Below are 12,832 nucleotides of genomic sequence, written 5' to 3' on the forward strand. Positions count from 1 at the left end.
ATACGTTGGGGTCCATGGTCACAACAGAGGTCAAAAGCGTGTCCTTTTGGCCTCCGTTGGGCTGGTATACATCTGTACACTTTTTTGGAGGATGGAAATGTGTTGTAGACTACGCTTTTCCATCCCGAAGGATCCCATAAAAAAGAATTCAATCCGTGCACAATACCCTTTTGGACGTCGTACGGTTGCCACGGCAGCAGTACTGTCCAGCGTGCAGGAGTGTCTATTGACGCCTGATGTTAGTTCCGGCGGGAGAGTATAACTGGACTTACACTTTGGCATTGGATCATATGGGTGACACAGATTTCCGTTGCCTTTCATGACATATATGATAAACGGATACCATTGTAGTCTATGGGCGATGGATGCCACTGTTAGGCATCCGTTTATCGCATACATAGACTATAATGATATCCGTTTAACGTATACGTCATGAACAGGGCCAAGAGTGTTTATGACGTATATGTTTAATGCTCACCATTAAACTCTATGGCTATGAATGTTACTGATAAGGCATCCGTCACACCCTATGTATACGTCGGGAGTTTAAAATGTAGGCCAAAAACGTGATGTGAACATAGCCTAAGGGCTCATTCACAAAAGCATGAATCTCGTCAGTGTGCTATGCGTTGAAATAATGCACAGCACACGGCCCCATTGACTTCAATGGGGCGATTTACAAATGCGTGAGTTTTCACCGAGCGAGTGTCCAGTGCGTGAAACTCACTGCATGTCCTATATTAATTCATTTTCACGTGCCTACGTGCCCATTGAAGTCACTTAGTGAGTGAAAACCACGGATGCTGTCTGTGTTTTACGCATAAATTACATTGTAAAAAAAAAAAAGAACTGCTTGCAACTGTATGAAAAATACATGCCACTCGCAAAGCACATGGATACAAAACGCAACGCACACAACCAGATTTACACGCACACAACCAGATTTACACGCACACAACCAGATTTACACGCACACAACCAGATTTACGAGCCTTTTTTACGCACATAAATCTGTCACACTCGTGTGAATGTAGCCTTACTGACATACATTTTAGTATCAGAAAAATCACTTAGAAGACTGATGACACTTCGTCTGCCAGGCTTGTGACTTTAATAAAAACCTTGATCTACAATAAAGTACGAGGACTAAATGTGCTACTACATGTTGGAGAATTCCTCTGTAAGGCCCCATACACACGGCTGTGCCCGTAATCACGGCCCGCAGTCAGCCACCCGCATTTGCGCGTCGTGCTCCCATATAAAGTATGGGAATACGGTCCGTGAAAAGCAAAAGGTAGCACATCTCCTACCTTTTGCAGTGGTTTTCTACGGCCCGGTCACCTTCCCGTAAATAACCGGGAAGGTGCCGTGGGCAATAGAAGTGAATATGTCCGTAATTGCAAACCGTAATTACGGTCTGCAATTACAGACGATTTTTACGGTCGTGTGCATGGGGCCTACTACAGCATCTGATGGAGAATGTCACCATTTTTTCCTGCCAGATTTGTAGGAAATCTAAAAACTTCTGTATGTTTCCGTATAAAATTAGAGGCATACAGGAGTGCAGTAGAACCTCAAAGAAATCTATGGGTGCCCTATTACAGCTACGTATAATTTAGTGAGCATTTAAAGTTACAGATTCAAAATCAAAAGTTCAAATATCCCACATTTGTCTGTGAATACGTAAACAAAATACAGGCACAGTTTATAAATGCAGCCGTTGTCTGCTATATGTGAGTGAGCGGGACTCTATTATTCCAAGGCACTATTACACTCAAAACACCATGTGGATGTTAATGTTTTTCAACAGCACTTAAATTCATAAATGAATTATGGTACAGTAAAACTGCAATATTACAGCATCAATGAGACCTAAAAAGTGTCGGATTATCAGATATTCTGGATTACCAGAATGTTACAGTATATAAAAACTCATTTGAAAGGCAAAAACACAGCCCAAAATAAAATGTTATGAGAAAACTTGCTACTATAATGTTTCTTAATTGGTGATCTTGCGAAATGTAAAATTATATTGTGGTTCTGTGATAGAAACAATTGTTAAGGACAATGCGATTTTCGATAAAAGTATTTTTTTTTGGTCTTTAAAAAGGACGTGCATATGATTTAGTCACTTACTGATGTACAAATGTACTGTCTGTAGCTGAAATGTCTCTGTAAGCCGGTCAGACATGCAGTTCCATCCCCCCCCTCCCTCTCTGGAGGGATCATGTTTCACATGCTGAGCAGAGATAGTGCAGGGTAGAGTGGCAGAACAGTGTCTCAGTAGCAGACAGTGAGTAATTACAGCACTACCTTACACCTTGTAATAGAGGGGCATGCAGGCAGTTGTAAACATAGGCAATGTATGTGCGAGGGGAGAGGAATCATGTGAACTGTAATCCCACCCACAGCAACCCCTAGAAAAATTAAAACAACAATGCTGCACAGAGCCGGGCAAAATAATAAAAATTACTACTTTTAAGTTATGGTGGAATCATCTGGTGATATACAAATGATGCACAAATGTACTTTTCTATGTTTTTCATATACTTGAAACCCCTTTAAATGAGTTTTTCACTGTATCACTAGGTAACAAGTACCAAATCGGAATCCTTCCTACATCACCAGTTTGTGTACACGAAGATGTTCACATATACTTGTACATAGATGTACCCTACCGCTTCAAAATTTATATGCAAAGGGCACACTATAATAATACATAGCAAAAATTAAAAAGAAAAATCCATATAGCAAATGAAAGAAAGTATTGTGAAAAGGTCATTTTACTGCAGAACAGACGGGGATTAGGAAAGATGACATTCTGAAGAAAGACCCTTAGGACCTAAAAGGATGTAATTCTAGAACATTTCCCTGTTTAAGCGCATGAGCAGTGATGCTACCTATTTCATGCATTGTAAGAAAGGGCAAGGCTGAATAATTTAGAAAACATACCCTCAGACTGTACTTCCACGAGTCTCCACCACTTTCCTCCACAGCTACAAAGAAAATGAGAAAAATTAAGATTAGGAATCTGACATTATTGGTTCTGATACACAAATAGGAAACTTTTTCCAGCAGAACTAAATGATGATGCTACACACACATAAATCGGAGCCAAAATGCAGCACCCCATCATGAACGTCATAGAGGGGTTCTGCTCGAAACCCCTAATATGAGCTAGAGTGGGTAGCTGCTGACAAGCAGCAGATCTCAAGTTGGTGGATTTAGGCCATCTATGTATAACATTAACAACCATTCATCTGAATGTCCTCCACATTAGCTAGTTGAATTTGCCCCTGGTAACATCAGCTGTCTAAGGGTCTCAGGAGCTGAACTCAGCGATCAGATTAAAGGGGTTGTCTATGATGAAATATCTTTAAAGCAAAGGTTCGCCTGTAGGGAGCCTCTACTTGTATATTATGGAATTTCACCATTCCGAATTCTATAATATCCTAACATTACCTAAATTCCTTCCATAGTGAATGAGAAATAATTTAGGTAATACGGAGAAAAATCTGGAAGAAATATGGAGAAATAAAACTCACAGCCGGGGAAATGTTATCCTATCATGCTGCTCCGCCCTATTATACAGACTAATCCCAATTATAAAGGAAGTCATTTGGGTAATAGGCATATACTTGGCATTAGAACATAAAGCGGTTACCTAATAATACAAAAAAATGAGCTCACTTTAAAAGGGGTCTCCAACTAATGACTTTTATGGCATATCCATTGTATATACACCATGAAATTGTGATTGGTTGGAGTACAGTATACCATCTGGGACCCCACTGATCCTATAATCTCCCTGGGGAAGTGAGCGCGAATGCATGGTCACTCTTCATTGGAGGGGATTTTCTCCCACACTCCAAAAAGATACAGATAAGGTACATAGATTGTGTGAGCCCCACTGGGGACAGCGAATGAGGACAACTTTTGTATGCAGACTATGTTGGCGCTATATAAGTTACATAAGTAAATAAACAATACAACAATTTACGCAAAGATTCTACTGAACGATACAAATTCTTTTAGAAACTTTCTAAAGGCTATGTACATCTTTGCAATTTTTTTATTGTCACAATGCATCTGAATTAAACAATAAGGCAACTTTGCAAATGGTTCTAATTAATATCAGACATTGTATGTAGTTTGTTACCCATGGAGACAGATCGCTCTGCATAGAAACAGTGAGTATAACAGAACTTTTTTTTATTTTTTATAAAGATTTAATAGCCCCATTGTTATCAAAGCTGGACATGAATAATCAATGTCGGACGACACCTCAATGCCTCGGACTTTTCAGAAATTGTACTTTACATATAATCTTTTTAATGATCTCTGAGGATCCAAAAAATTACTATTTTCCAAGCAAAACATTACCCATGCACGTGAAGATAAAGCATGATTTTTGAAAGAACGGTCACTATCTTAATCTGTCTACTTATTGGGATGAAATCCTCACCATTTATGGAGAGAGATTATTATTATTATTATTATTATCATCAGTATTTAACCCCTTTCCCCCTGCTTGCAATCTGGGCCCTAATGACCAAGCAATTTTTTTTTTTTCGTTTTTCCATTGTCTGATTCAAAGAGCTAAAACTTTTTTATTTTCATGTGGACATGGCTGTATGATGACTCCTTTTTTGCCAGATGAGTTGTATTTTTCAATGGCACCATTTTGGGGTATATAGAATTTTTTTTATTAACTTTTTTTCTGGGGGGGGTGGATATAAAAAAAACCCAGCAATTTAGCCAATGTTCTATGCATTTTATATTTACGCCGTTTAGTGTGCGGCATAAATAACATGATACCTTTATTCTATGGGTGGGTACAATTACGATGATACCAAATATGTATATTTCTTTTATGTTTTACTACTTTTGCAGAATAAAAACACTTTGAACTAAAATAATTTATTTTGCTTCACTGCTTTCCAAGAGCCATAACTTTTATATTTTTCCGTCAATGTTGCCATATAAGAGCTTGTTTTTTGCGGGACTTCATTGCTACCATTTTGGGGTACATTGGGCTTATTGATTAACCTTTTATTATTAATTTTTTGGGGGGAATGGGAAAAAAATAGTAATTTTGGCGTTGGTTTCTGTGTTTGTTACGTGTTTGTTATGTGTTTTTATGCCGTTCACATTGCGGTTTAAATAATACACTAACTATTTTTTGGGTCATTATGATTGCGGGGATACTATATATGTGTGGTTTTTATTTTATTTTTACACTTTCACTAAATAAAACAATTTTTTTATGGATTTTTTTTTTTTTAATGTGTACCTCTTTATTAATTTTTATTTCACACTAATTATTTTTTCAGTCTCACTAGGAGACTTCACTATGACACCCCATCGGAGCCTCCCTCTGTAAACAACTCAAATGCAGCGGTCGCTAAAGACCGCGGTATTTGAGGGGTTAAACGACCGCGATCTAAGTAAACTTCGATCACTACCGTTGGAGCAGGAGCCCGGCTGTGATCAGACAGCCGAGCCCCGGCTCCAACCTGTACGGGAGACGTGTGCAGGACGTTGATTAGGCCGCCGTGAAAAGGTGCCGGCCTAGAATAAAGCCCCTTAATGACAGCCGTGAAAAGGCGTATCGACGGTCATTACGGGGATAAAAGACTCAAAAAAGTTCAAAGCTCCCAAACCATTGCATGATCTTTTGGCAAGTAATTTATCCAAACAGTCATTTAAACACAACAGAGAGCATTGCTGTAAAAGACAGAGCAAATCTTCTTAAGGGATTAAAAACATTCATTGTAGTAAATAATTGAATCTACAATAAGCTTTTTCTAAAGTCGTTGGGTTAAAAGGGAAAATTTGAACCTCCAGGTAGTTCAACGACACTGATAAAGGATCATAACCCTCTATTCTTCATGGTCGAGACCATCCTAATGTGGTTCCCTAACCTTCTGTCAGTGAGTAATCTTTTCTACCCTGGCATGAAGTGGAATTGTTCTACGTTCGTCTAAGCACATGTATTTGTTCATAATTTTGTTATAAGTTCCCATTTGTTTGTACCTGTGCTGGGTTGTCGGCATGCTCAATGCACAACTATTTCCCACTTACCATTCATCGGAGTTTCATTGATTATATACCATATTGGATGTTTGTTTAATTCTTGAAAACATTTCAATAATAACAGAATAAAAAAAAAATGAAGGAAAAAACTCTTAACATGGTCTTTTAAAAATAAAAATCATTCATACTCCAACTAGGTTATTAAAAGTTCTTCCTCCATTGACCAGTATACAGGTGACTTGACAAGGTGGTCTGCAGACACATTTTGGAAAACCTTGGGAAAGGCAAATTGCTGCATATCATTAGTTTACCCAATGCAATAAGGCTACATTCGGTCGGCTCTACTACAACAGTATATTTAGTGCCAAGAACGAAGCTGGATCCAATTCTGTAAATTTATCCTCTCTCTCATGACACAAAAAAAAAAAAAAATTGGGAAAAGTTTACAGATTACACATGACGGGATCCAATCCCGTTTTTCGGACTAAATATACAGTTACTAATCCTTTTTCCTTGCAAGGATATGAGTTAGTCGAGGTTTATCTTTGTAGAGGTTTTTGTACACTCTGTCCAATATTATTTTTTAGGATATCTTTAGAGCGATAGGTTGTCTGTTTTTCTAAAGCAGAGCTTTAAAGGCAACTAAAAGGCGTATAAAGTAAACTTTGTAATATATCTTATTAGGGAAAAATGCCTCTACTCCACTGATCAGCCCCCCCCCCCTAACTGTTTACTCACTCTGAATTTACTGCTAAATACATCTCCTCAAGACAAGATGAACTATCAGTTCACTGAAGAATTAAGTTACAGATGCCCTTAGACGTCTATGAAGAGGAGGAGAAGGGGGAGCTGGAGCAGAGTGAGCGAGAGGCAGAGAGACACACAGATCCACTGCTGAATCTTCTAGTAAATGCTCTATCTCACCCCAGTGCTAAATTTACAGCTACACTGCTCATTACTGTTGGATGTTCTCTTCTGTATGCGTGCAATGTATGGCAGACATGATAGCAGTTAGGCTCCGCCTACTAGCTCACGGAAAACGGAGAATTAGAGATATAGCCTGCAGAGGGGAGCACTGAAAGAAAAATAAAAAATGTCATAACGGCCAGAAATAGTGTTATTCCTCATTTACGCTGAAGATTGACCTGAAAAGCTAGGTACTGTACTCTTTGGATCCCCTACATAGTCATAGTTAAAGAGGCTCTGTCACCACATTATAAGTGCCCTGTCTCCTATATAAGGAGATCGGCGCTGTAATGTAGGTGACAGTAATGCTTTTTATTTAAAAAAAACGATCTGTTTTCACAACGTTAGGAGCGATTTTGGTTTATGCTAATGAGCTTTCTTAATGCCCAAGTGGGCGTACTTTTACTTTCAACCAAGTGGGCGTTGTACAGAGGAGTGCATGACGCTGACCAATCGGCATCAATGCACTGCTCTCCATTCATACACACTACACTAGCGATATAGTTACATCACTATGTGCAGCTACATACACAAGCCCTAACATTACTACAGTGTCCTGATAATGAATACACATGACCATCCAGCCTGGACGTCATGTGTACTCAGAATCCTGACACTTCTGAATCTTTTTTGTGAGATTCCGGCAAGTGAAACGAAATCTTGCGAGATTACGGAGCTAAATGAGATTTCATTTCACTTGCCGGAATCTCACAAAAAAGATTCAGAAGTGTCAGGATTCTGAGTACACATGACGTCCAGGCTGGATGGTCATGTGTATTCATTATCAGGACACTGTAGTAATGTTAGGGCTTGTGTATGTAGCTGCACATAGTGATATAACTATATCGCTAGTGCAGTGTAAATGAATGGAGAGGAGTGCATGATGCCGATTGGTCAGCGTCATGCACTCCTCTGTACAACGCCCACTTGGTCGAAAGTAAAAATACGCCCACTTGGGCATTAAGAAAGCTCATTAGCATAAACCAAAATCGCTCCTAACGTTGTGAAAATAGATCGTTTTTTTAAATAAAAAGCATTACTGTCACCTACATTACAGCGCCCATCTCCTTATGTAGGAGACAGGGCACTTATAATGTGGTGACAGAGTCTCTTTAAATTATAAAATTCTGTTGCCTCCACTAAAGGGAGCTTGGGGATTAGTGAATTCTTCTGTGTCATTCAAGGGGTGATAAATGTATGATCATTGGGAACCCCATCAATCACTAGAACTTGAGTCCCACCACCGCACGATTGAAGTGAGGAGGATTTTGAATGGAGTGGCGGTCGCACGTGTACCCTGGCACTCCATTCAATATCTAAGGGGCCGACAGAGACAGCCGAGTGCACACAGGGTGTGCAATGAGGAGGAACAAGGAGCACTGACCACAGGGTGTGCCTGACCACAGGGTGTGGAGCCTGACCACAGAGTGTGCAATGAGGAGGAACAAGGAGCTCTGCACCCTCGTTTCAGAGGTGGAGATCCCAGGTGGGGATCCCAGCGATCAAATATTAAACTCCTACCGATTTCTGTTATGCCATTGCGTTGTGATATTTTATTTTGACATCAACTTTTAATTCTGTATAACACCTTCCCTTATTTTTGTATGATGAGGTATTGTACTTGCTCTGAATAAGTGACTGTATGTAGACCTTCATTACCATGGCTCTCTTTCTTCCTTTTTGTCATTTAATCTGTATTATCCTTTCCTATGTCCCTCCTCATCACCGCTTCCATGTATTTTTACCCTTTTCAGTGTCTCTTATTTTCTCCCCCTGTGTGGGGATATCCAATGTTATGTTTTTTATGTTTTCTGCTTCATTTTATACCAATAAATACCTATTGAAACTAAACATTAAACTCCTATCCTGTGGATAGGTGATAAATGTTCTTAGTACAAAAACCCTTCAGTTCAATATATGAACAGTAAGCATAACATTCCTTCGTTCACATCTGTGTCTGGACTCCGTTAATGGGTTCCGTCTGAGCTTTCCGTCAGGGGAACCCACGAACGGAATCCAAACTGAAACAAACAGAAACCATAGGTTTCCGTTTGCATTACCATTGATTTCAATGGTGATGGATCTGGTGCAAATGGTTTCATTTTGTCACCGTTGTTTAAGGGTTCCGTAGTTTTGACGGAATAAATAGCAGAGGAAACCACTGGATTGCACCGGATTCATCACCATTGAAATCAATGGTGATGCAAACGGAAACCTATGGTTTTCGTTTGTTTCAGTCAGGGTTCCCTTCATGGGTTCCCGACAGAATGCTCAGATGGAACACATGAACAGAGCACCGACGCAGATGTGAACGAAACCTAAGCTTTCTCTAGTGGTCGCTGAAAATAGCCAGAACTGTATAATTTGACTTTATATATATATACCCAGTAAATTTGGAGAATTACAGTAGAAAAATGGAGCCCTGAACATTATAAAGATGTGTTTAGAAATTAATCAGGATTGAATTATGGACGTACAAGGATGGACAATATTTTGAACCCATGGCTGCAACTTATATTATTTTGGAAAAATAAATGCATGTGATCCCCAATTCTAATAGAATTTTTACGACGTGGATTTTCTGGTCACATGGAATTGTACTCCCACAGGAAATAATAGAAGTCATATTCTACATTCAAGTTTCATGCAACTCACATGCTTTTTCAAGTCACTGCTGTAAAACAAACTATGCAGTGGTCCACATTATATTTCACAGGAAAGGGTTACAACGTAGAATATAAAGCAAAACATATAACAAATTGTATTTAGCACAAGTTTACAATTCAGCAGCTTCGATCACAAAGAATCAGCGAGCAGCACTGCCCACATGAAGGCAGACCCCAGAGAAATAGTCGTAAACAATTTATCACACACTGAAAGCAATTAACTGTTGGGCAGGAAACATGATAGTGAAAATGTATAAACTCATTTCTCTAGAGAGCAAAGTCTGTAACTTGGAAATCCAATATGGCTCTCTCGGCAGAGCGAAGCTTGTACGTATACACTGATCATACCTTGTAACGACGCGGCGAGGCGGTGATTAATGAATTCGGAATGTGCAGAGCGAAGATTAACTCTGCTCATTTCAATGAGGGCCTGCTGCCCTTCTGCTCTGGAAAACTTCTATAAATGTACTTGAAGCCTATCTTACTAGTAATTATAGGGTTAAGTGCATACAGCGCAACATCACTGCATTGAAAATGATGATGTCGATTAAGGAATTTTTAGGTCCCAAAATGGAAGAAAATCGCATGAAACAACAAACAAAAGATAATTCCCTCAACTCCGAGTTACTTTAATATTAGAACATTTTGACAACTAAAAAAAAAAGAAAACATAAAAAATGTCCAGCCTAAAAATCTATAAAGCCTAGCTATTGTATAATAAAAAGTTGCAGAACCTTCTAAACCACTTTAGCCCTCGTGCGTCGACAACGTTTTTGCAAAAAGTAAAATCCATTTAGACCCTTTTTTTTTTTTCATACCCTAAAAAACCCCTGAAATCTGAGTGGACAACACTTACACTTTTCCTGTTGTGTCTTGTTTGGTGGCAAGCTTCACTATTTTGAGTAGTGTGTATCAATAAACCCGGTTCACATACATTGTACCATATTATCGGTGCAGAATCTGCACCAAATTCCCACCAAAAAATACATCATGTGACTGGTATAAAGACTACACTTCACAGAACACAAATCATCAGTTAGCTCCGTACAGGCAGTGAGCCAGCAAGAAATGCCGGATGATTTCCACTCAGAGGCTAGCAGAATTATGAATGCAGCACTGGAGTATAATACAGGATGTATCTCAGAATCAGTTCACAATAAGTATGTTTTTACAAAGTTACTAGACTTTTTATATAGATATATCATATATGCAAATTGATGAGATCTCCCTTATATATATATATATATATATATATATATATATATATATATATATATATATATATATATATATATATAGAACTTTACCGGCATGTAGATAATTTATTGTGCCTTGCACACAGATCTCTTTATATGGTACCTGTCAATGAGCATAACATTATTTTTTTTTAAAGCACAGAGATCTTTTGCCGTCCATTCTTACCGAAGCCCTCAGGATCCTCCTCCCACATTGCCCGTTCTTCTTCGCTGAGAAGGAAATAATGCGTAACCAGCCTGCGACATATCTCCGTCAGCGTTGGGTAAGTGAAGAAGGACATTTTTATTTGGTAAGCATTGATGGTTTCTGGTTTGCTGTCTGAAAAATTATTATTTCAGAAGTTTAAAATGATAGAAGTAAAACAACATGTGTCAAAGAGAGATACATTTTTTTATCACAATAATCTCTTGTTTATGACATGCTCAAAGATATACTATAAAAATATGATATTATAGGTTTTTAATAAATGCACATTTTGCACCAATGAAATTGGGGAGGACAGTTAGAGAGAAATGCTCCTTATTTATTAAAAGGTGCACGCCTCTTATTAAATTGAATGCAATTGAAATTGTCTATTTGTATTACTTTTTACGACTGCTATGTGGCGCTGGACATTTGCGCCACTAATTTACGCCTCTTAATTTTTGCATTTGATTAAATTAATCGAAAGGCTAGTTCACACAGTTTATTTGGCGCGGTTTTTGACACAGAAATCACTCTGGAAACCGCACCAAATAACGTCCGAAATTGCCTCCCATTGATTTCAATGGGAGGTGGAGAAGTTTTTTTCCCGCGAGCAGAGAAAAAAAAGCTTGTTTGAGAAAAAAATTATATGCTATTTCTCCTGTGGTTCCGTCTCTGACCTCTTATTGAAATCAATGGGAGACAGAGAAAGTGTTTTTCGCGCCGAAAAAACGCAGCCATAAACACTGCAATGAAAGTGCAGGCAGGTCAAAATCTGCCTCAAAATTCAGATTTTTCTGCCTACAAAGAACTCCGTGTGAACAGGGCCTAAATGTACATTTACAGCTTGACCAAGCCTACTTTTCTACAGATTTCACAAATTTGTGAGCAAATCTTTCTTTGTAACTTGCACAATTTCTGCAGAAATCAGGAATAAACTGGAGTAATACATGAGGATCATTGCTTTTTCCAACAACATGTCCTAAAATTCAGACAAAGGACACCAGTCAGCCTTACAGAATGGGTGACAGTAGCACCTGTTTTTTTTTTTATAGGTAGGGCTTGGGCGATTATTACCAAAATAAAAATCACGATTAATTACTCATGTAACCTCAATTATGATTAATGAATTATTTTAGGCCACACCCTTTATGCATGCCACAACATTGAATATGGATTCCCTGAGCCTGCTGTAAACTACTGTATATAATATACCCCTTGACACTGCCCCACACAGTATAATACCCCCATAGCTGCCCCCACACAGTATAATGTCCCTATAGCTGCAACCACACAGTATAATGAACCACAGTTAGCCCCACGCAGTATAAAGCCCCCATAGCTGCCCCCATGCAGTAAAATGCCCCACAGTTGCCCCCACACAGTATAATGCCCGACAGCTGCCTCCACACTGTATAATGCCCCACAGATGCACTACACACAGTATAATGCCTCATAGCTGCCCCCACGCAGTATAATGCCACCATTGCTGCCCCAAGCAGTAAAATACCCCATCACTACCCCCACACAGTATAATGCGCCCACAACTGCCCCCACGCATTATTATGCTCTATAGCGGCTCCCACGCAGTATAATGTCCCCATAGCTGCCCTCACACAGCTCCAATAGTGCCTAATAAAATACATACTCACCTAATCGCCTTTCTAAACGACAATTGGAGGAGATGCTTCTATTCCTCCGGTCTTTGTGGCTCAGTGCATGCC

At 39.1% G+C, this 12,832-nt stretch overlaps 1 protein-coding gene across 2 annotated transcripts in view; it reads right to left on the reverse strand.

The window, feature by feature from the left end:
• IPO11 (importin 11) overlaps window positions 1-12,832 on the reverse strand; it is a 511,812-nt gene that overhangs the window by 338,997 nt on the left and 159,983 nt on the right. For both annotated transcript variants that reach the window (XM_075839216.1, XM_075839226.1), the window contains exons 11-12: window positions 11,091-11,243; window positions 2,953-2,996 (exon numbers count right to left, since the gene is read on the reverse strand). In XM_075839216.1, the coding sequence (XP_075695331.1) occupies window positions 2,953-2,996; window positions 11,091-11,243 (197 nt within the window). The remainder of the gene's footprint in view (window positions 1-2,952; window positions 2,997-11,090; window positions 11,244-12,832) is intronic.

This window comes from Rhinoderma darwinii, chromosome 1, assembly GCF_050947455.1.
Source record: "Rhinoderma darwinii isolate aRhiDar2 chromosome 1, aRhiDar2.hap1, whole genome shotgun sequence".
NCBI classification, from domain to species: Eukaryota; Metazoa; Chordata; class Amphibia; order Anura; family Rhinodermatidae; genus Rhinoderma; species Rhinoderma darwinii.